This window comes from Trematomus bernacchii, unplaced genomic scaffold, assembly GCF_902827165.1.
Source record: "Trematomus bernacchii unplaced genomic scaffold, fTreBer1.1, whole genome shotgun sequence".
Classification (NCBI taxonomy): Eukaryota; Metazoa; Chordata; class Actinopteri; order Perciformes; family Nototheniidae; genus Trematomus; species Trematomus bernacchii.
Window position 1 is genome coordinate 4,663,959 of NW_022987685.1, and position 21,728 is coordinate 4,685,686.

General features: G+C 39.2%; 1 protein-coding gene across 1 annotated transcript; it reads left to right on the forward strand.

Moving 5' to 3' along the window:
• Positions 1–14,942: 14,942 nt before the first annotated feature.
• Positions 14,943–18,412, forward strand: LOC117487791 (caspase activity and apoptosis inhibitor 1). The gene is given in 7 exon segments (XM_034136455.1): positions 14,943–15,186; positions 15,851–16,042; positions 16,747–16,765; positions 16,768–16,830; positions 16,933–16,978; positions 17,443–17,510; positions 17,596–18,412. Coding segments are annotated over 7 exon segments (966 nt in total). The 5' UTR covers positions 14,943–15,081; the 3' UTR covers positions 18,069–18,412.
• The last annotated feature ends 3,316 nt before the right edge of the window (positions 18,413–21,728 follow it).

Below are 21,728 nucleotides of genomic sequence, written 5' to 3' on the forward strand. Positions count from 1 at the left end.
GGCGCAGATAGAAAAGTAGATTTCCCATGAGCACACTGCATTTGCGCGCGATTGTTAATGGGGTCCACTCATGACGTTTTAGTGTAATTTACTCAATTTCTTAAGTTGTTGTTAAAGATGAAGAATATTGATTTGGAATGAGTAATAATTGCTGTTCCTGAAACTGATCAGTATAATTAGCCAATTCTCAAATATTTTGACTGAAATTTGCCAAAGATATTAAGGATATCTTAAAAATATAATTTGTTAGTCAAATACTCATTTATTTTCGTGTCATCAACTTAAATGATAGTAATAATTTAAGACAAAATTAACTGTTGGATTTGTAAGCATTTATTTTGGTATGTCCGACTCAAACAATTACTTTGGTGATATTTAGAGATTTTATTAAGGTAATATAGCTTTTTATTATTGTGATATCTACAAAGCCAATGATTTAGTTTTTTGAGTGTATGTATCTGTTAATATTCATATGTTTATCACTCAGATAGAAGTGCAAATTCCTCATCTGCAATTCTGATTGGGAAAGAAAATAATTGCGGGTTATTTCAGGTCATGCCGGAGCTAACACGGTCTTTGTTTTGCTCTCATTTGTTCCGCCTCTCATTTTCAGAGATCATGATCTGCATCAGCTATCGATCTGACGCTGGAGCTGTTTTATGTGAAGCCAACAGTTCAGCACGGTGTGAAGAGGCAGAGAGAGGCGGCATCCTGGGAGCTCATTTGTAAAGCGTATAGGTGTAAGGAGAAGCAGAGGAGACAGGTATGAGCGTGCGATGGATGACGGGGGTACACAGTGGACCGGTGACAGGAGGACATCAATAGTTAAAGCTTCAGTGATGTATTGCATTTTGTAGTTTTGCAGTTGAAGTTGAAAGTGGTTTGGGGATTGCTGCGGCCCACACCCAGCGCTTTGCTCGGCTCTGTCATATTCAGGAGACGTGATGCTTTCAAACGTTATTGTCAGGCACTATCAGTCATCAGCCGCTCACCGGAGACCTCCACCTGGAGCTGAAGGGCGAGACTGGCGGAGCATGCAATCCAAGCTTTATGAACTTGTTCCCTGACAAAATCTGCTCAATACATCTATCAGCGAATAGATTTTTGGTCTTCCATGCAGTTGAATATAGATATTCTAGCATCAGATGCACTTTTGCAAAAAAAATTGACAGTAGCTGCCATGTTTTTCTCTACATATAGGAAAAAAACTAACTTAAAATTAACTTAAGCTTGTTTTTATTTGTCCCAGAATAATTTACGTTTAATTTGTATTTATTATTTGTAAATATCAACCAACCTCAATTTACAATAATTAAGTTAAAGGTCCCATGTCATGGCCATTTCTACTGATCATAATTCCATTGTTGAGGTCTACTAGAATAGATCTACATTGTTCAATGTTCCAAAATCACATTGGTTTCTCATACAGCATCTCTGTATAGTATGTGTATTCACTCTCTGTCCTACACGGCTTGTTGGAGCTCCTTAGCAACCAGAAAATGACACCAGTAAGGACAAACAGATGAGAATGCTGCGTGGGGTCTGGGTGCCGTGTTGGCGGGACGCGGACAGTGTGAGCTGGGTTCATTTCTTGCTTGCTGCGTGGGGTCTGCGAGACAGTGAGACATCGCGAATGGACGCGGGAAGGGGGGGGGGGGGTGCTGAGGGAGCTGCAGCACCCCCCATCTGCGAGGCTCCACTAGCACCAAATGTTTTAAGCACATTTCTTAAAAATATGTGTACCAGTTTGGCTTAATATTTATAAAATATATTATTTTCCTGCCATGTGTTTACCACAAACTGTCCCTAGCCACAATCAACAAATAACTAAGTAGATCAAATAATGAAAAAAAAAGGTTCTGTGTACATCTCTAATCAAAATAAACTTGACAAAGAAGACGTGTTCGTGCACACTCCCCCTGCAGAGCATCATGGGAATCTCTTCCACCACATATCTAACAGGAATAACATGATATATACATGGTCCAATGCGAGGATGAAAAGAAACACTCTACAACCAGCTAAAATAGATTTATTTTATGTTTTCCCCCCATTTTGATTCAATTCAACAGCACCGAGATGTTGCTGCTTGTCACGGCATGACATCATGTTGAAGTGAATGTGCTTCTTTGTTTCTGGGCAGAGACAGCCTCTTCTCCTGCAAGGAAACAGTGCCATCTATAGTAATACTGAGTGGAAGACCTGGCTTTATTACATGACAGCCTTAATACAGTATCCTACCTTAAAGAAATACTGAAGCTATCTCCATTTGTTCCGAAAAAATATGCTTTCCATATATTGTTAATCTGACCTGATTCAGATTTCCTCACAGGAACTCTTTCTGACTGAGAGAAGTTTCTCCAAACATTAGTCATGGATAAAGCTGGGGCTTATGCGACAGTAAATATCCTCCTGACAGTTGGAAATGAAACTAATATATCTGGCCTGGCTGCTGTCAGTCTTACTTAACGGTTCCTGCAAAGCCTTCAAAGCTAACGTCAAACTTGTCTGTGTTTTCACCAGCACTGATAACACACTGCTGCAAACGGTACACAGCTGCAGTAAAAACCTAAGCACGGTTTCGCTATTGCATGTGATAATCTGCCTGTTTTAACTGACTTTAATGTATCAATCACCCATTATAAGGGTGTGTTTTCCAACATTTTGACAAGCAGTTCTGTCTCAGACTCTGTCAGATCCACATATATATGTACCGAGGTTTCTGATGTTTGATGTTCTCAGTTGTTGCTTTTTCGAGCACATTTTAAGGGAAATGTGTTTACATTTTTACTTTTTACCATTACCAAAAGCAATATAATTGCAATCTATTAGTCTTTTATTGAATCTTTGAGCCTGGTAGTTGAAGAGAATTACAGAGAAACACAACCATGCCACGTTCTACAAAAGATATGTGTTTTGATTTCTGTGATGGGAAATATTCTTTTGACAGTTCATTTGTGCATCTTTTATGAAATATCTAATGAAATGCAAGTATTTTTCTGGTTATAGCACAGTAAATCTCCTCTTCAATCCAGTATTAGCTGCTAAACATTAGCATACTTTAAGTTAGCATGTGAACTAATACACACATTAGCATAAGGAATAAACAACTGTAATTATGTTGCAGTTTATGTCAGGCTGTGTTTGTGACAACTGTCCATCCGTTAACATTGATGATCCATTTCAAAATAAATAAGCTGTCGGTGCATGCTTTCTTCAGGTGACCTTGCTTTGGTCCTGCTGAGTTTCAGTGTTCAGTGTGCAGCAGGTGGTGCTCCATCCTCAGATAACTACATCTCTCTGTGTCTGCTCTCTATTAAATGAGAAATGTTCGGTCCAGCCTTGGCTAGAAAAGAAGCAGAGCCTGAGGATTGAGGGAGGCTCGGCGTTGGTCCTTAGGGCCAAGAGTCTGTCAGTTTCCCTCCCAATCGTAGCCCTCAATTACTGCATGAAAGAGGAGAGGACAGGCTCTATAACCCAGCTGCACACGGAGCACTTCTCCTGGGAGGAGCTGCTGCACCAGCTCCAGAGAAGATTCAAACTCCATCGCTCTTCTTCAACAGTTAGTTCCAGATATCTGCTCACCTTTTTTCACACACTTCACATGTTGCTCACATAGAGTCATCCTCTACACCAGTGGTTCTCAACAGGTCAAGCCTCAGGACCCACTTTTTTCCTTTGTCAATAAATTGCGACCACTCAAATGTATTTCACAGACCATAGTGCAGTAATATATATGCTTCTCAGCATACACTTTTAAGTAAAGTGAAGTACAGTGCATATATTTTCAGTAAATGTAGTCCATGAAACAAAACCACATCCTCAACATATTAGTTCCATGCAAGGCAGATTATATCCCTTCACAGAACTAAAGTATGCTTTATTGTCCCACCCTTTAACTTTACGTGGCCGAGTTGCTGTGGTTCCTAAATGTTTCCACTTTACAATAATACCTTACAGTGGTATTTCACGATCTGACTTGTTGCATCTCTGCTCTTTAGCTCTTTAGAACGATCCATTCTTTCACAAATGTTTGTAAAGGCAAACTGTATGGCTAGGTGCTTGATTTGATACACCTGTGGCAATGGGACTGAATGAAACACCTGAATTCAATGATTAAGAGCAGTGTCCCAATCCTTTTTGGAACTGGCTCCAGAAGGGGACCCCGGGCTTCCTCCGGGCCGGGTATCCTCACTTCCTGTGTCGTCTTTCATGAGGTCTTTTGAACCAATCTTAGTCTGGCCCCTTGCCTGAGACCAATTTGCCATGGGAGACCCTACCAGGAACACAAGGTTCCAGACAACACAGCCCCCAGGTTCATCAGGGCACACAAACCTCTCTACCACAGTAAGGTGCTGGTTTTTCAGAGAGGTGCTGGTTCTTCAGAGAGATTTACAGAATGATTCCTTATAATATTGCCTAACAGAAGCATATATAATGTGAACAAAATAGGTCCAAGCACTGAGCCCTGTGGCACTCCATGGCTAACTTTGGTTTGCATGGAAGATTCATCGTTGACACATACAAACTGAGAGCGTTCAGATAGATAGGACCTATCCCAGCCTAAAGCAGTTCCCTTTATGCCAACTAAGTGCTCTAGTCTTTGCAATAGGATATCATGGTCGATAGTATCAAATGCAGCACTGAGATCGAGCAAGACAAGAATAGAGACAAGTCCTTTGTCTGAGGCTATTAGAAGGTCATTTGTGACTTTAACCAGAGCTGTCTCTGTGCTATGATGTGTTCTAAAGCCCGACTGAAAATCTTCAAATAAATCGTTGTTTTTTAAGTAATCACACAACTGTTTTGCGACCGCTTTCTCAATAATTTTTGAGAGGAACGGAAGATTAGAAATAGGTCTATAGTTGGCTAAAACCTCTGGATTGAGGTTGTGCTTTTTAAGAAGCGGTTTTATCACTGCTACTTTGAATGATTGTGGAACATAGCTTGATAATAAAGGCATATTCATAATATTTAATAAAGAAGTGCTAATTAATGGAAAAACTTCCTTTAACAGCTTAGTTGGAATCGGGTCTAAGATACACGTTGATGGTTTATGAGAGAGAATCATTGAATTCAATTGTTCAAGGTTTATGGCTGAAAAGCATTCTAATTGACTATCTAGTGTAATATTAGAACTTACGTTTCCGGGAGCTGTTGATAACACTATACTGGTCAAAGGCAAGAGGTCATTAATTTTGTTTCTAAGAGTAACAATTTTGTCGTTAAAATAGCACATAAAATCATTACTACTGAGTGCTATGGGAATAGAAGGTTCAATCGAGCTGTGGCTCTCTGTCAGCCTGGCTACAGTGCTGAAAAGAAATCTTGCATTATTCTTATTCTCATCTATTAATGAAGAGTAGTAAGCTGCTCTCGCTTTACGCAGTGCTTTCTTATATTCATTGAGAGTAATATGCCAAATTAAACGAGATTCTTCAAGTTTAGTGGAACGCCATATCCTTTTAAGTTGTCTCCACTTTTGCTTTATTTTGCGGGTTTCGGCATTATGCCATGGAGCTAGTCTATGTTATTTCATTTTCTTCTTTTTCAAAGGAGCAACAGAGTCTAATTGTATTCGCAGCACATCTGTAGCACTATCAACAACATGATCAATTTGGGGTGGTGTACATTTTGTATAAATGTCCTCCCTTACATACAGACATGCTATCGAGTTAAGTATTGGTGGAATCTCTTCCTTAAATGTGGCTACAGCACTAACAGATAGGTTTCTGCTGCAGGAGCTTTTGACTAATGGTTTGTAGTCTAGTAACAGTACTTCAAAAGTTACTAAGAAATGGTCGGATAAAGCAGGATTATGCGGTTCGACTAATAGTTGAATATTGAACATGAATATTAAAGTCACCTACGATAATTACTTTATCTGTTTTAAGTACCAAAGTTGATAAAAACTCAGAGAATTCTGATAAGAATTCTGAATAAGGACCTGGTGCACGGTACACTGTAACAAATAAGATTGGCTGCAAGGTTTTCCAGGTCGGATGCGTAAGACTAAAAACAAGACTTAGGTATAATTTAATTTTGGTTTAGTATTGATAAGTACATTTGAGTCAAAGATGGCTGCAACTCCACCTCCTCGGCCTGTGCCTCGAGGAATATGAGCATTGGCTGGGTGGAGTGGCTTCATTTATGCTGACATATTCTTCATGTCTCAACCAAGTTTCAGTGAGACAGCATATATCAATATTATAATCTGATATTAAATCATTTACCAATATTGCTTTAGATGCTAGAGATCTTATGTTTAAGAGACCACATTTAATCTTCCTGTTTTGTTGCACTGTAGTAGTTCACTGAAACATGGCTACAAACATCAATGTGCTTGTGATATTTTAAAGATGCGTTTAAGCCATGAGAGTTTCTCTGTGTTGAATCCCACCTGATTCAGAAAACGTCGGTCGCTGCTCTCTGAGCGAGGTAAGGAATAGATTGTTAATAGACATCTTTGGCTTTCTTTACTGCAGGCAACACACACACACACACACACACACACACACACACACACACACACACACACGCACACACACACACACACACACACAACTTTGTTTTGGCAGGCCTCTCAAAGCACCTTGGGGAAAAGAGGCTGCTGAAGAGAGAACAATTGATATTTAAGTTAACAACATGCTGAACGGGGGAGTTGCTGCGATCCTGAGCCACAGAGACTCTGATTACTGCTTTAGTGTTATTATTCACTGCTGCTGTTGGTGTAGGGGAAACTGAACACTGTTGAATGTACATGTACAAGTGGTCTTCAAAGGCTAAAATCCCTGTCGGAGTTTCTCTCCCACACACTCCTCCCCCCTGCTTGAAACGCCTCCATTGGATTCCTTTTGTTTCCTTCCTGTAGTGACATCACTATGTATTATGTTGTATCTTAAATACATTGTCTGCCTGTTTAAGGTTCATTCTATGTTTATCTATCCTAATTGTAAAGCACTTTATGCATACATGTTATTTTGATCTTATTTCATGCTGTTGGTGCAAAGCAAATAACAGTCAATAAATGTGTGTTTTTTCAAGTTGTGAAGTTAATGAAGGTACAAAATGTGTCTATACTTTATCTCAGCTGGCAGAGAAGATGTTAATTCACACTAAAGAATCCCACTGTCTATACGTGTTGATTTGACGAGGGCAGGAATTGATTGGGGAGTTATTTATTTATGTATATAACATATTATATCGTTTCAGTGCAGCTTGGATGACCTAGTTTAGACTGGCACTAAAATAAAGTTAATTTGTGTGCTCCACTTTTAATTGATTTTCGTTGATTAAACAATCTGTAATGATGATGCGCACAACCAATTCTATATATTTAGAGCAAAAAATATGATGTCCATGCTCTCTTTCAGCTGAACAATAAGGAATTCCATGTCTTAAAAACAATGGAAATAAAACTATATACAAAACACACAACTGCATTGTGCTTCCTGCGTAAGATTGCTCTTGACTTATTGGGTTTTGTGTTTAATATAATGGTTTATTCTCTGTTTTCTTTATATAGAGCTTCTGTAGCTTTTTTTATCTCACTTTCAGTCATTAAATCCTCTCTGTGATTCATCATTTTACTTTCAAAGTGCAACTAAACTAAATTAAATGAGAACAAAACCTGTACATCTCTCGATTAGCCTAGTCTGCTAATTAGACAACAGAGCTTGCGTATTTCTAATTTCTAATCACAAATCTCTGCAACATACTTTTACAATTGCTATGGCTTCACACCCACATGAGCTGCTGTTTCTAAAAAGCCATGTCCCCTCTGCAGAGCCTTTAATGAGATGAACCCAGACACGGGGAGCAGCTGTTGCAAAGAAAACACATTGTGACGTGATTGTGATCGATGCACACCTCCTACCGTACCCACTGCATAATTTGGTGGATGGCATCAGGATAACAACCTGCATTATGTGGAGACAGCTGTCGCCATGGCGCCTGGGCAGCCATTGCATTGGCTCCTGCCGTACGGAGGCCGAGGCTGGGAAGCCAATTAAAGTGATTTACTGCCTGTTGCGCGTCGTCACCACCTTCAAACCTGCAATTCTGTCCAGATAAGCAACACCAGGGCTACCTGAAGACAGCGTTATTACCCAAATGTATTTCTGCTCCAGACTTTTAATATTAGCTTATCCTTCAAAAATATAATATACTATATAAATATGAAGTATGTATTCATCGAGCATATATGCATATACCCTAACGAGTGTTTTGTGATCATGTCAGAGACTGTGATCTTGAACATGTGCATAATTTAACAGAATAACATATATATATGAACTAATTTCACATATATTCCATGTCACAGTTTACATTTTTTAAAGTTCCCCTATTATACAATTTGTCAAAAAGATATTATAGGTCTGAGATATATACAAAACATGTCTCTGAAGTGTTTGGCTGGAAATACCAAACAGATCATAATTGTAGCATCCCATAAACCCCTAATGTTCAGCCAAAAGTGCTGATTTTGTGTCTGTAGCTTTAAATGCTAATAAGCTGCTGCATGGCACGCCCCTCTGTGACGTGATTGGTTTAAAAGTACACACTGGTGCTCTAGGAGGAGATTCAGGTGATAAGGTCAACCTGGTATCACGGCAAGACGTGAACATGTGACGATCTACCATGCTGGGAGACGTGAATATGTCACGGTTTCGTCCCTTCAAACGTGACAGTTACACGGTATTGTTAACATGGCCCAACCAGTGGAAAATACCCGGAAGTGCCAAGCAAATGGTCTATCGCGCCTATTGGTCGGTTTTTATTGTCAAAATGAGATGTTTTTAATTTATTTTTTAATCGTCACACTCGATTTTGCCGATTTTCTTGTTGCCCTAGCTGGTCGACACCTCTTTTAGCAGAAACAAAGGCTACATTAATGTATTAAATCGATGTTAATCCATGTGTGTGGAGGTGAGGATGTGGAATTAACGGACGTGACGTTGTGCGATTGCGTTGCCAGGCAACGCAATTTACAAACTCTTCAACTACAACCCTAATTATATTTTAAAACATTTTAGACGGCCTCACGAAATACTTTAATGTAAATTAAAATGTAAATGTGAAGGAATGTGTGTAATGTGGTGATTGACATTATTCACCCACGGATCTATGGGTTGGGGGTATTGTTCCGCACGGACATTTTAGTTAACCGGACTCCTGTTGATGTGAAATCCGAAAACATTTAAAAATAATACTTTATTCCGAGTTTGCTTGCTTTTCTCTTTGGAGGTCATCACATAACGGCATTGTAATACACGGTTCGGCTGCATTCAATATTACATATCTGCCGTAGTTCTGTATTTATAGAGCCCTGATGAGAAGACTTCTGGACAAACAGGAAGCACTGCCGCCAAAACTGAAAACGTGACGTGGATCATAAATATATCAGCAATTAAACAACATCTTACATTTATTTTCACACAATACGTCTCCTTGCAGTATCAATACTAATTCGGCTGACTTTTATATTTGATCCAATTGGTAGATAGGCTGTATTTACACCATAACGGTGCACAGCTGATAGAAAGGCACATCTAGTGGTTATTTTATTATTTTTCACAAAAATGAAACCATCAATAGCAGAAACAGAATTAACTGTCATTAGTAAACCACCCAAAAAAAAAGATCATAAATGGTTTTGTTTTATATATATTTTAAGGATAATAATAGCAATGTAACACTGTCTATGACACTTACTGCATAACACTGATTTGAAAAACATACAGAAAAAACGAATTCACTGCCCTTAATAAAGTATTTAAATATACATTTCAGGTGTGCTGTTTTGTTTAGATCATTGACATCTGGAGCTCTTTTAATGTCCTTTTTGATTATTGTTACACCAGGTCTTGTCAAAACCTTTATTCCATATTCAATATCCATTACTAAACAAAACAGCAATTCTACTCCACTACAATTCAGAGGTTAACCTGGTATTTTTACTCCACTACATTTATTTTAGTTACTTTGCAGATTCTGATTAATGATGTGAAATATAAACAACCCTTAAATCAGGCTTTAGTTACACCTGAGTAAAATTCAGGGAAAGGTGATTGTCAAGTGCCAACAATCAGGAGAGATATTTGATAGTTGCTGCTTGAGAAGACGCAACATGTATCTGCAGATCCCTATAAAGTATATTCATTACTCGTTATTCTCTACTAATAGTTCATTAAAGACTGTATATAATGGCTATTTTGCATATCCCTTTCAAGATTTCAAGATTTTCTAAGGATCATTGACATATCATATACACAACTAATTCAATAACGTGCTTTAACCACTAGGCGGTGCACACAAGGTACACACAGCCATAATAACTTTGTATTATTAGTGTAGGACACTTGTGTATGTATAACATCTGAAGATGTGTAGTTTTATTCATGTTTTCACATAATTGTACAGGATATTGCTATATTATTTCATATGTTTTACTTATAATATCTGATTTGTAAAATATCACAGACAGAAAGGTATATCCGTCATTTAACAGTAAGCTATTGAAATTCTGAATCCATAGATGTGTCTCCCATCACCCAAATCCCCTGACTATTCTCTCAACTCAGTATTTACATTCTTATATTCAAAGAAAATCAGTAATATCTTTAAAAACGACAAGTCCTTTTATATCAGCTGTGCACCGTTATGGTGTATAGAGTGGCGAAGTCACGCCAACCTACTTCCGGGTAATGGGACCTTATTTCGGAAAAATTATGCATTGAAGTCAATGGGGAGAGAAAACTTATCTTTCGATCCCGTTTGAATTGTGCCATGAATTACACATATGATGTTTGTCAATCTTAAAAAATAATTTCCATGTCAAAAAAGTCACAGTTTGTCGTAAAACTGTTGAAATATAAGACTATGAAAAATACGTAACTAGAAAGACTACAAATCCCAGAGTCGCGTAAGTGATGTCACAATTGTTTTCCTCCACCATTCAGATACCTAAGATCAGCGCAATATAGATATAATCTATCTATATGGCGCTGGCTAAGATAAGATAACTTTAACAAGATGCCTGTGTGCTTAGTACCAGGTTGTTATTATACCAGCAATGGGTCTTGCTCGTTCTTTTGCTTCCCGTCTGATGAAAGGACCAGGAGTGGCTTGATCAAGTTAGCTACCTAGCTAGTAGCTAGCACGTTAGTTAGCATTACAGCCTTGTCATTTTTATTAGCCTTAACATGAAGTAACATTAAGTAACCCAAAATGTTAAACAGTAAGAGTAGTAGTCATATTTCGTGAACCCTTTGAATAGTACTGCCACCGGTGTGATCATTCTATAATACACCATTTAAGCCCGGGGGAGAAATGCTAACGCTAACGTTAGCATCGGCGATCTTCTCTACTTCATGCTATCTGCACAAATGGTTGACATTAAACATTAAAACGACCAGGCAGTTCAGAGAGAATCAAAGGAAGGCAGGCAGGCAGCTTTGCATGACATTCTTCAGGACGTGTTTCATTGTGGTGATAGTGAGGATAGTCAATCGTTTTGTTGACAAGACAGTAGTGACGGCCATCTTGGTGACGTGTGTTGTTGACCAGAGATGTAGTTCATTGAGCGTTTCACACAAACAAATGTGTTACTTCACAGTTTTACGACACATTTTTTTTTTTTTTGACTTGCAAAATTATCTTTTAAATTGACAAACATCATATGTGTAATTCGTGGCACAATTCAAACGGGATCGAAAGATAATCTTTCTCTCTCCATTGACTTCAATACATAATTTTTCCGAAATAAGGTCCCATGGAGGTCCACCGGAAGGGGAGGGACTTCGCCACTCTATAACGTATTTTTTTTCGGATTTCACATCAACAGTAAGTCCGTTTAACTAAAATGTCCGTGCGGAACAATACCCCCAACCCATAGATCCGTGGGTGAATAATGTCAATCACCACATTACACACACCCCTTCACATTTACATTTTAATTTACATTAAAGTATTTCGTGAGGCCTTCTAAAATGTTTTTAAATATAATTAGGGTTGTAGTTGAAGAGTTTGTAAATTGCGTTGCCTGGCAATGCAATCGCACAACGTCACGTCCGTTAATTCCACATCCTCACCTCCACACACATGGGTTGCATTCGAATAGTCCATTTAGCTTAGGAACCTTCCTAACGGAGTGAAATGACCCGGAAGTCCCTCAGTGGCAGCCATGATAAGTGCCGTTCGAATTCTCTAAATTAAAAGGAAAGGAGGTTTCAAACTTCCTTTATAACCTCCTTTAGCTTAGGAACCACTGGACCTCCCTAACCGAAAGGAGAGGAGAAAATGCTGCCCCACAATGCCTTGCGGCCGCAGCATTTGCCATCACACAACAGTCGGCCGTTCACGGAAACAACCGATTATGAACGAGAAATTATATCATGAAAGTTACGGTGCTTATTAAGCATTTTAAAACGTATGTGGTAAGTTGCCAAAGTGCTTTGTTTTGAACGTTCATCAGTATTATAATCAAAAAGAGAAATATGAACGTTAGTTTTTACTGAAATGATCAAATAAAGTCAACATTTCACAGTCTTTACTGAGCTGTGTGGGGTTTGTTCAACTTTTAAAAGATGTTTGAATGGTGATATACACAGTGATAGATGTTAAGGACTAACGTTTATAATAAATACATTTGTATTGATTTTAAGATCTTTTCATACAATCATACGTATTGGGATCATTTGTATTAATGTGGACCGGAGGGAGAGGGTGACGAGCATAAGTTTCACTTTCCTTTTTTATTTCAATTCCAACTTTGGTCATGAAGAATATGTTTCTCTGTTGTCCCCGTTCATAAAGCATAAAACAATAGCATCAGAGCACGGTGCAGAGTCTCTAGATGAGTTTACAGTAGTCCCTCGTTCTTATTAAACATCCATGTTGTAGTCCGCTGTATAGAAAACTGTAGTTTCCATAGTTTCCCCACAGCAGCAGGCGCACATTTATGACCTCCGCTGGCGCATCATAAACACGTCGGATAGTGAAAGTGCAGTCGGATTCTCTAAAGTGCCGCAGTCTCTTCTCCTAAATCCTTTTGAATTCTCCTATCCACTATCCCTTAACCCCATGACGTTTCACTCCGAGGTCAAGGAATAGACGATAGGGTTAAAACTTAGGAGCTGTTTTTTTGGAGTATTCGAACGCAACCATGGATTAACATCGATTTAATACATTAATGTAGCCTTTGTTTCTGCTAAAAGAGGTGTCGACCAGCTAGGGCAACAAGAAAATCGGCGAAATCAAGTGTGACGATTACAAAATAAATTAAAAACATCTCATTTTGACAATAAAAACCGACCAATAGGCGCGGTAGACCATTTGCTTGGCACTTCCGGGTATTTCTCCACTGCTTGGGCCATGTTAACAATACCGTGTAACTGTCACGTTTGAAGGGACGAAACCGTGACATATTCACGTCTCCCAGCATGGTAGATCGTCACATGTTCACGTCTTGCCGTGATACCGGGTTGGATAAGGTGGGCGGGTGTTACCTTTGGCTTGGCCAAATCTGATCAGCTAACCTTCAGAAAGGTTTTTATATAGATGGATCGGGACAAAAAGAAAGATAATCTTTTTTCCTGAAACTTTCAGAATATTTTTACACAGAGGGAACAAATATTTATGTATAAAAGACATGAAAAAGTGGATAATAAGTTACCTTTAAGTCTCTTTGTTTTGCATAATTATTAGCCAAAGTTCTGTACACTGTATTAAGTGTATTTGCCTGAGGATGAATTCATCTACACTAAAGAGTGTTTTGTGATCATGTCTGAAAATGTGATTTTGAACATATGCATCACATTTTTCCTTAAATAATGTCATGTATGCTCCATGTTTTATATAATTTCCAAGAGCCATGCATAATGCATTTTTATCCATGATAGACAGTATTGAAATCTGTTTGTCTTGCATAATTATTAGTGTAGCCTGAGTTCTTTCCTTCACGAAAAGCTGTCAAACATCATAATAAACTGTATAAATATTAGGTTTATAGTGTATTTGCCTAAGGCACACATTTTACCTGATCATTTCACGTACGTTCCGTATCACAGTTTTACATAATTGTTCACATAGGTCATGCATAAGTCACTTTATCCATGATAGACATATTCACGCCTTTTTGTTTTGCATAATTATTAGTTTTGCCTGCAAACATGTGTCATTATCATGTGACCCCACATTCGTAACACCCTTTGTAACAAACATAAGGAAGATGCTGCTGGTTTAACTGTGGAGGCTGAATGATGTAAATGAGCCTCGGCGGAGGGTTTGAAGGCATTCACAGTAATGAATTCGATGCACAGTATTTGATGAGGCAGATGGAACTTGGGAGATGGAGAGACGTGTGAAAGACAGGGTGGGTATTTATGATTGACTGTAGGAAGTAATCTGAGGGAGCTTTGAAGTGTGAAATGTTGATGATGGGATACAGTTTGAATCTGTTTCAGCAGCTTGAGAGGTCACAGGAAGAGCACATCAAGGTTCTTCAGAATACAGACGACTGTGCAGATGAAGGAGGAACAGGAAGTGAGCAGCTCTGTTGTTGTGGACACAAGATGATTTGGGAACTTCAAGCTATACTCACTAATTATGGACATATGGGTATAGTCTAGCACTGCACAGCAAAGCTAATTTGATGTGTTTTTTCAATGCAGTAACAGCATATCCCGTTATAAACAATGCCTAGGCCTAAACGGTGTGAACTGACTTGGATACACCTCTTAGGAAACATGTTTTTAATACGTTTCTGCGGAATAAATGTAAGGATGTCACTGTCAGTCACCCTTTTCTGGTCAAAATAATGAGGACTGAGAGATACAGACAGTACCAGCACCGCCCTGCCGGTAGGTGGCGTCGACTAAACCAAACGTTTGCATCGCCGCTGCCTAAAGAGGAAGTGGTCGCCTTCTGATGACAGCTTTTGCCGCGACATTCAAAATGGAAGTATAGCTCGGGATATAAAACAGCTCTCTGTAACAGCGGCAGTGTTTTTTCAGCTCCTAGTAGAAGCACAGGTGTGTTTCAGCTTTCTTTCGGTGTGCTCCAGGTGTGTTTACCCTGACAATGCTGAAGAAGAAGGCCAGCAGCGCAGAGAAGAGGCGGAAACAGTCTCAGACCGAAGAGCGAGCCGACAACAACAAACGCAGATGTGCGGATGCTAACTCCGAGGTAACAGCTTAAGCTAGTGTAATGCTGTGTTTAACAATCGGAATATATTATACACGATTCTGTAAACTGACACTGAAATACATATTTGATTAATTACGTTTCATGTTTACCTTTAGGCGAGATGTATTTTAAATCCATGATTAAGAACGTATGTTTTGTGTATTAGCTTTAGACTACCTGGTTCTGATACTGTCAGAACTCTCAGCTAGGGTTCTGAAAGTTTATCAAATAAAGTAAAAGATATTAAAACCTTTCTAAAAACGTTAGAACCCTGGCCTTCTGTTGTCAGAGTCATGTTAGATATGCTGAACATTAAACATTTATCAGACTTTGGTACAGTTTTTTTTTAATGAAGCTTGCTGTTTTCATTTTCGATAGTATTAAGCTGTGTTGATCAATAGCAACCAAGATATACCTAACAGTGAATTGAAACGGAGTTTTTCAATTACTTGGGTTGTATGTTAGCCTACGGGCATGTTATTTAATTCCAAGTTTGTTTAAATAACATGGGAAAGCTCTTGCAATATAACTTAAATTATAACTTAATTTAACTCAATATAACTTGTGGACCACATACCGTTTGAACTACTAATCATTTTGGCACAGTGTTAACATCTTTATTGTCTAAGTACCTCCAGAGTAACATGTTGGTTTCTTGCTGCAGGGCTCTAAGGATGATCTGGCGGACGCAGAGCTGGACCGGATCGGCAGCGACATCGAGGAGGGGGGGCTGGACCTCAGCCTGGCCTTCCAGCCCATCACCGCCTACGTCGCTGACAAGAAGGAGATGTTGCAGCAATGTCTGCACGTCCTCGGGGAGAAGAAGTTACGCAAGATGCTGCCTGAGGAACTCAAGGTGAGGGATTGTGTCTGAATACTAACTCATGATCTGTGCATGCCTGGAATAAGATAAGCAGGATGTCAAATGAAAGTTTGAACTTGTATGATTTCAATTGCTGAAAAAAAGGGTACCTACCATTGATCAGGAAGATTTGTGGAGAAATCAGCCTAATTTCTCAAAATATTCATTTACATTTTGGACCTCTCAAATGATCTGTAGACCACAATAACATTTATTTTGCGTTGACACTGTATTTACTGACTTCAGTTTTGGATTCAAGGACCACATTTTGTGTTGTAAATCAACATTTGTGGCCATATGTTGTACTGTTGGACACAGCACCATTCATCTGAAAAGCAACACCACCTTGAGATAGGGATCATTGCATGAAAAGGTTTGTTCCATGACTTTTATTGTTTTATGCCACCTTTTTAGTTTTCCAGGTCACATAAGTCAGATAGAGAATTGCTACTATTTATTTTAGTTATTGAACATACTTTACCTTTTTAATCCATATCTGTAAGGTGTGTGTGCCAATTCAAGACATTGTAAACATGTGTTAATGAAATGTATCAGGTATTAAATACTTGGCTAAACTAACAAATATAAGCTATACCTATACAGATAGAGTAGTAAGACTGTATGATTCTGCTGTATGCTCGGATACTGTTATAGCATCCCATCATTAAAGAAACTATTACACACATTATCATTCACAGGACTGTAATTTAGAGGAAATCAAAAGATGTGCTGGGATCAACTGGAGCCCATCTCAGAGCAAAATCTCATTCAGATTCTAGCAGGTAAGAATTAAAGCCATTTGGCAAGTTTTTCTTACAAACTATCTTGAAACAATATTTCAAACGCTGCATTATCAATCCCTAAAGCTGTTGGTTGTACTTTAGGGGAAGACCTGACATCTGGAAACACAGAGGAGACTTTAGAAAGCCAGTGAGTGAAATGACTTAGGACAACATTTCAGAATACAAGTGCTTTTTTTCATGAAATTATACGGCGGCTGACAGGTGCCAACGCGCTACAAAACATTTCCATTAGGAGAAAGCGCTGCAGCTTAAGAAGCTATGCAAATATAAAAACACAAATGTGCCGAAACGCATGCAAATTAAGAAACTTCTTCACCAACTTGACAACATATGCAGAACTTAGAAAACATTCACCAACTCCCGCAGCGTTTACTAAAAGTGCTGCATAAACGCTGCAAATACAAAACGCTGCAAGAAGCTCAAAACACAACGGAGCGGCAGTGCTTTAAGTTAACGCCGCGCATGTGTGGTCAAGATTTTTGTATGTTTGCATCGATTTTCGAAGCTGCAGCGTCTCTCCGAATGTAAGTGTTTTGGGCCACCTTACATATCCCATACTTTAATATGTTCATTTCTTTTTTCTCGGTCAAGGCAAGACAATAATGTGGACTCTACATCTAGCTTAAAAGAAACTGCAAAACCTGAGGACCCTAAACAAGGTAATTCCTATGCTAGGTACACTAAACTAAAGGAAAAATATTTAATAGGAGCATTTCAAATAACAATGTGTAATTCTCTCCACAGAGGGATCAGGCGAGGAGAGTGACGTCCTCAGTATAAACGCAGACACTTACGACAGTGACATAGAGGGACATAAAGAGGAGCAGGGTAAAGCTGTGGAGGTAAAGGCAGCTGCTGTAGACCCAGCTTCTGTAAACCCAGCTGCCGTAAACCCAGCTACTATAAACCCTGCCCCCCCCACTGCCCCACCTGCAGAAGCAAAGAAAGACCTGCAGAGCGACATAGACCGGAGTGTCAGTGAGATCTTAGCCCTCTCTGCTGGCACAGAGGAGGCTAAAGAGCAGAGTGTGGGCCCTCCTCAGTGCACTGATGTTAGCTCACCTGTTGTTCCCCCCGTGTCAGGCCGGGCCCCTGCAGGAGGCCCCCCCTCCCTGCAGCAGCTGGAGCTCCTGGAGCTGGAGATGAGGGCCAGAGCCATCAAGGCCCTGATGAAAGCTAGTGATGGGAAAAAGCTTTGTGTGGCAAAAAATGTGTAGTATGCTTTATTTGTTGTTGGTTTGCTGATTTAAGAACTTGTGTTATTACTCCATATTGGAATGACTCTGCAGACTGTTTAACGCAGAATATAACACATCTGATATGATTAACATTATGGGGTCTGCCCATGTACTGTTGTGTTTGGCCACTAGATGGCAGTGTGCACCTGCAGTACAGTTGAGGTGATGTGTCTGAAGAGCAAGAGGTATCTACTCGCATCACAGCCGAAATGCACACGTTGTTTTTTTTAAAACATAATGTTATTTTGATTTACAATTTGTCCTTATTTGAGTTTCTGACCATATCAGAAAGATATGTTAATAAATAAAAAGACAAAGCTTTAGCAGCAGCAGTGTTGTGAGGTCATTTACCTGGTGTGTTTCTTTACTGAACTCTTGTTTTAGTAATGCTCAAGTAAAAATAGTTATATCTTTCTAGTTTTTGTATTCTAAATATTAAAGGGATACTCAACCCACAAAAAATAATCATTTGCTGAGGATGCATCGCGCCTGATTAAGCGTGAGATTGTTAATAGAAGTGTTTCAACATAGTGCAGTTTTAATGGATGTGCAACTTAAGTTCATTGAGAAGGATGTAAGAGTAAGGATGTTTTTCTTAAGTTTGAAATGTGGCATGCATTTACTACAGTTCATCAAAACTTTTCCTCTTTTTTTTATTCTTGTTTTTGCGTTGAGGCATGTAAGAAACTCTAAGTTTACATCTAGGTAATGCATTGTAAATCATAACTTCTGAAGCTGTGGCGTGTTTACGTCCACACGGCAGCGTCCCGTTGAAGCTTGCCGGTGGGCGTGCCTGGCGTGGACCAACAACCAATCACATTAATCTCCCGCCCCGGACACACAAGCACACGGTTTGATTGGCTAGTGCTTGTTCTGGCATATGATTTGATTGGCTGGCGCTTCCGTCGGCGCTTGAAAAGTTGAACTTTTCTCAACTTTCGAAGTGAGCAACGGAGCGGCAAAGCGACGCGACGGAACCACAAGGCAGTTCGGCAAAGCGTGACGTCACCCCATTCAAAGTGAATGGGAAGCGTCTCCGTTGAAGCACGCAACGCTGCCGTGTGGACGTACCGTAAATGCTTTGGACCGTTGGAGCGCGTTTGCACCCGTTGGCCGTAGTTGAGGCAAATACAACAGAAACAGTTCCCATAGTATGTATAAAGTGAAATCATTCTGAGATAATTAGAGCAGCTGTCCTGACCTGTAGATCTTTTATCCACCACAGGAACTTTAAAAAGTGTCCTGTTCCTCCTTTCTTCCTATATTGTGGCTGTAATTTATTTGTGAAGCCACTTTGTTCTGTTCGCTGTGTGTGCAATTACATGCAGATGCAGAGAAAACACAATGAAATGTTTGATAAGAAGCCAGGTGCCTGAGTATTTGCATTTAAAAGGGGGTGAAATGTGTGCAGGTATCTTTTGAAGAGGAAAATGTCTGCTTTAGAAAAAAACCGATATAACAATAGTTAAGTGCTGGTAGTGTGAATGATTGCTGAGTATTCATCCCTGTCATTTTCCCGCTATTAGAAGGCCAATTATGATTTGATAGGAGCAGATAAAAGGCTTTTGAGGCAGATGTCTAAACGAGCGGTCTGCAGGGCGGAGTGATGCTGTTTTGTTCAGCGAGTTCTTTTTCACATGAACTTGGTGATCTGTGTTAAAAATATTGAATGGTGCCATTATGAAAGTCAACGATAAGGCTATGCAAAAAAGTTTTGGCGTGTCATTTTGCTCCTAGATAAACAAGCCTTTTATTATACCAGCGTCCTCAAGAATTATTTCAGGATGGTTTAGTTTTTTCCTGCTTTATGTTTAACTTTTCATCAAACATCTGGAGCAAAACTGGCTCCACAATGTTGTGTTTCTGCCAAAACGGAGATTATCAACAGCTGACCTTTTTGTTGTGTGCAGCGAGAGTTGCAGCCTTGAGTCGTTGCTGTTGCAAAATAAAAAAATGGCCAATATCTTTGGCCACATATAATTAAAAAACTAGTAGCATGCTTGTTTGTAAAACTCCCGATAATACTGTCTTTTTTAAAGAGCACATCCTGTTTGCATAAATAAAGTACTCCTCTTCAAATATCCCATCTATGACACTGTTTTTTTCTGTATCAAGTTTACATAAATACGTAAAATGTCTCACTGACACAAGGTTGTTCAAAAAGTGTCTGTGTGCAAAAACATTGATTCAAAACAAAGCTGTCCTTGTTATTTTTAGGTTTATTTTTCTTGTGTGCAGCAAGGCCTTGAGTCTTTGCTGTTTGTAAGTACAAAATGGTAGACACTTATGTTGGTTTAGGAGCACTAAATCACATTTGTTGTCCCTTTTACAGTCTTAATTGTGTCCTTTTTTATATCTGTTTTGTTCTTAGTGGCCACAGAGAATTGCAAAACTAGTAGAATGCATGTGTGAAATTTTAGATGTTCCTGTCTTTTTGGAAGAGCACATACGATACGATACGATATTACTTTATTTGTCAGATCAAGTCTGAAATTTGACTTGTGTCACAGCAGCTCTTTGTCCAACATCAACAGACAAATATCCAGACAAAAATACATGAAACACAAACAACAAACATTTAACATAACAGCACAATCAGTGAGAGAAAAGCTGCTCAAAGAGCCTTCAGCGTGCATTTGATCTGGGATTCAGCTCTGTATTTACTGAGAGGAGTGACTGATGCACAAAGGAGTGCTTCAGTCTGACTTTATTGAATCGTGGGACCCTGTATCTCCGATTAGATGGTAGCAGTTCATATTCACTGTTCAGAACATGGTTTGGGTCAGAGATGATGTTGTTGGACAGCCTCACTAGGTTGTTATGATAGGCTGAGTCATAGAGTCCAAACATCCTGTTTACGTGAATCAAGTTAATCTCTTCCAATTTCCCACGTGGTGACACACTGTTTTTTCTGCATTAGGACAATTACATTTAAAAGCTCATGCTACAGGCAATAAATGTCTTAAAAAAAATTCCGACCACTTGTTGGTTTTGCAGCAAATGTTCTTTATTGCATATGTATGTAAAACTCTAGATAATAGATATTATTGTCTTGTTTTTAAAACAACATCCCAGGAGATGAAATGTCAAAGCTCATGCACCTCTGTATGACTTAAAGGTAGGGTAGTAAGTTTGAGAAACCGGCTCGAGATCGCTAGAATTTGAAAATACACAACCGGAGAAAATCTGCCACTTCCTTATAGAGCCCCTCCTCCAACACACACAAACGCGCACATGAGCAATGAGGGCACGAGATAAGTTTGTGCACAGATGGAAGGCTGACAGGCAGGTAGGCCATCCAGTTATTTTAGCTGTGCTTTTTACAGTATTACGGCTTCCACAGATGACATTTTTTTATGGATTTTTTGTCAAAGCACTTAAGATATTCATTGCTATCGGGATGTTAAGAGCATTCCATGGAATATAACAAAAAGTGTATCTCGAGCCGGTTTCTCAAACTTACCTACCCCACCTTTAATGATGAGATTTCCCTAAAGCATGACTCATCGTATTTCAGTTACAGACAGTGTTGGATTCATTGTGTTTTTATTAATGATACAAAAGTGCTAGCTGCTACTGCATTGGAAAAAGGCATGATGTTCATCTTAAGAGATTTTCTACAAATAGTGACTTTTGTTG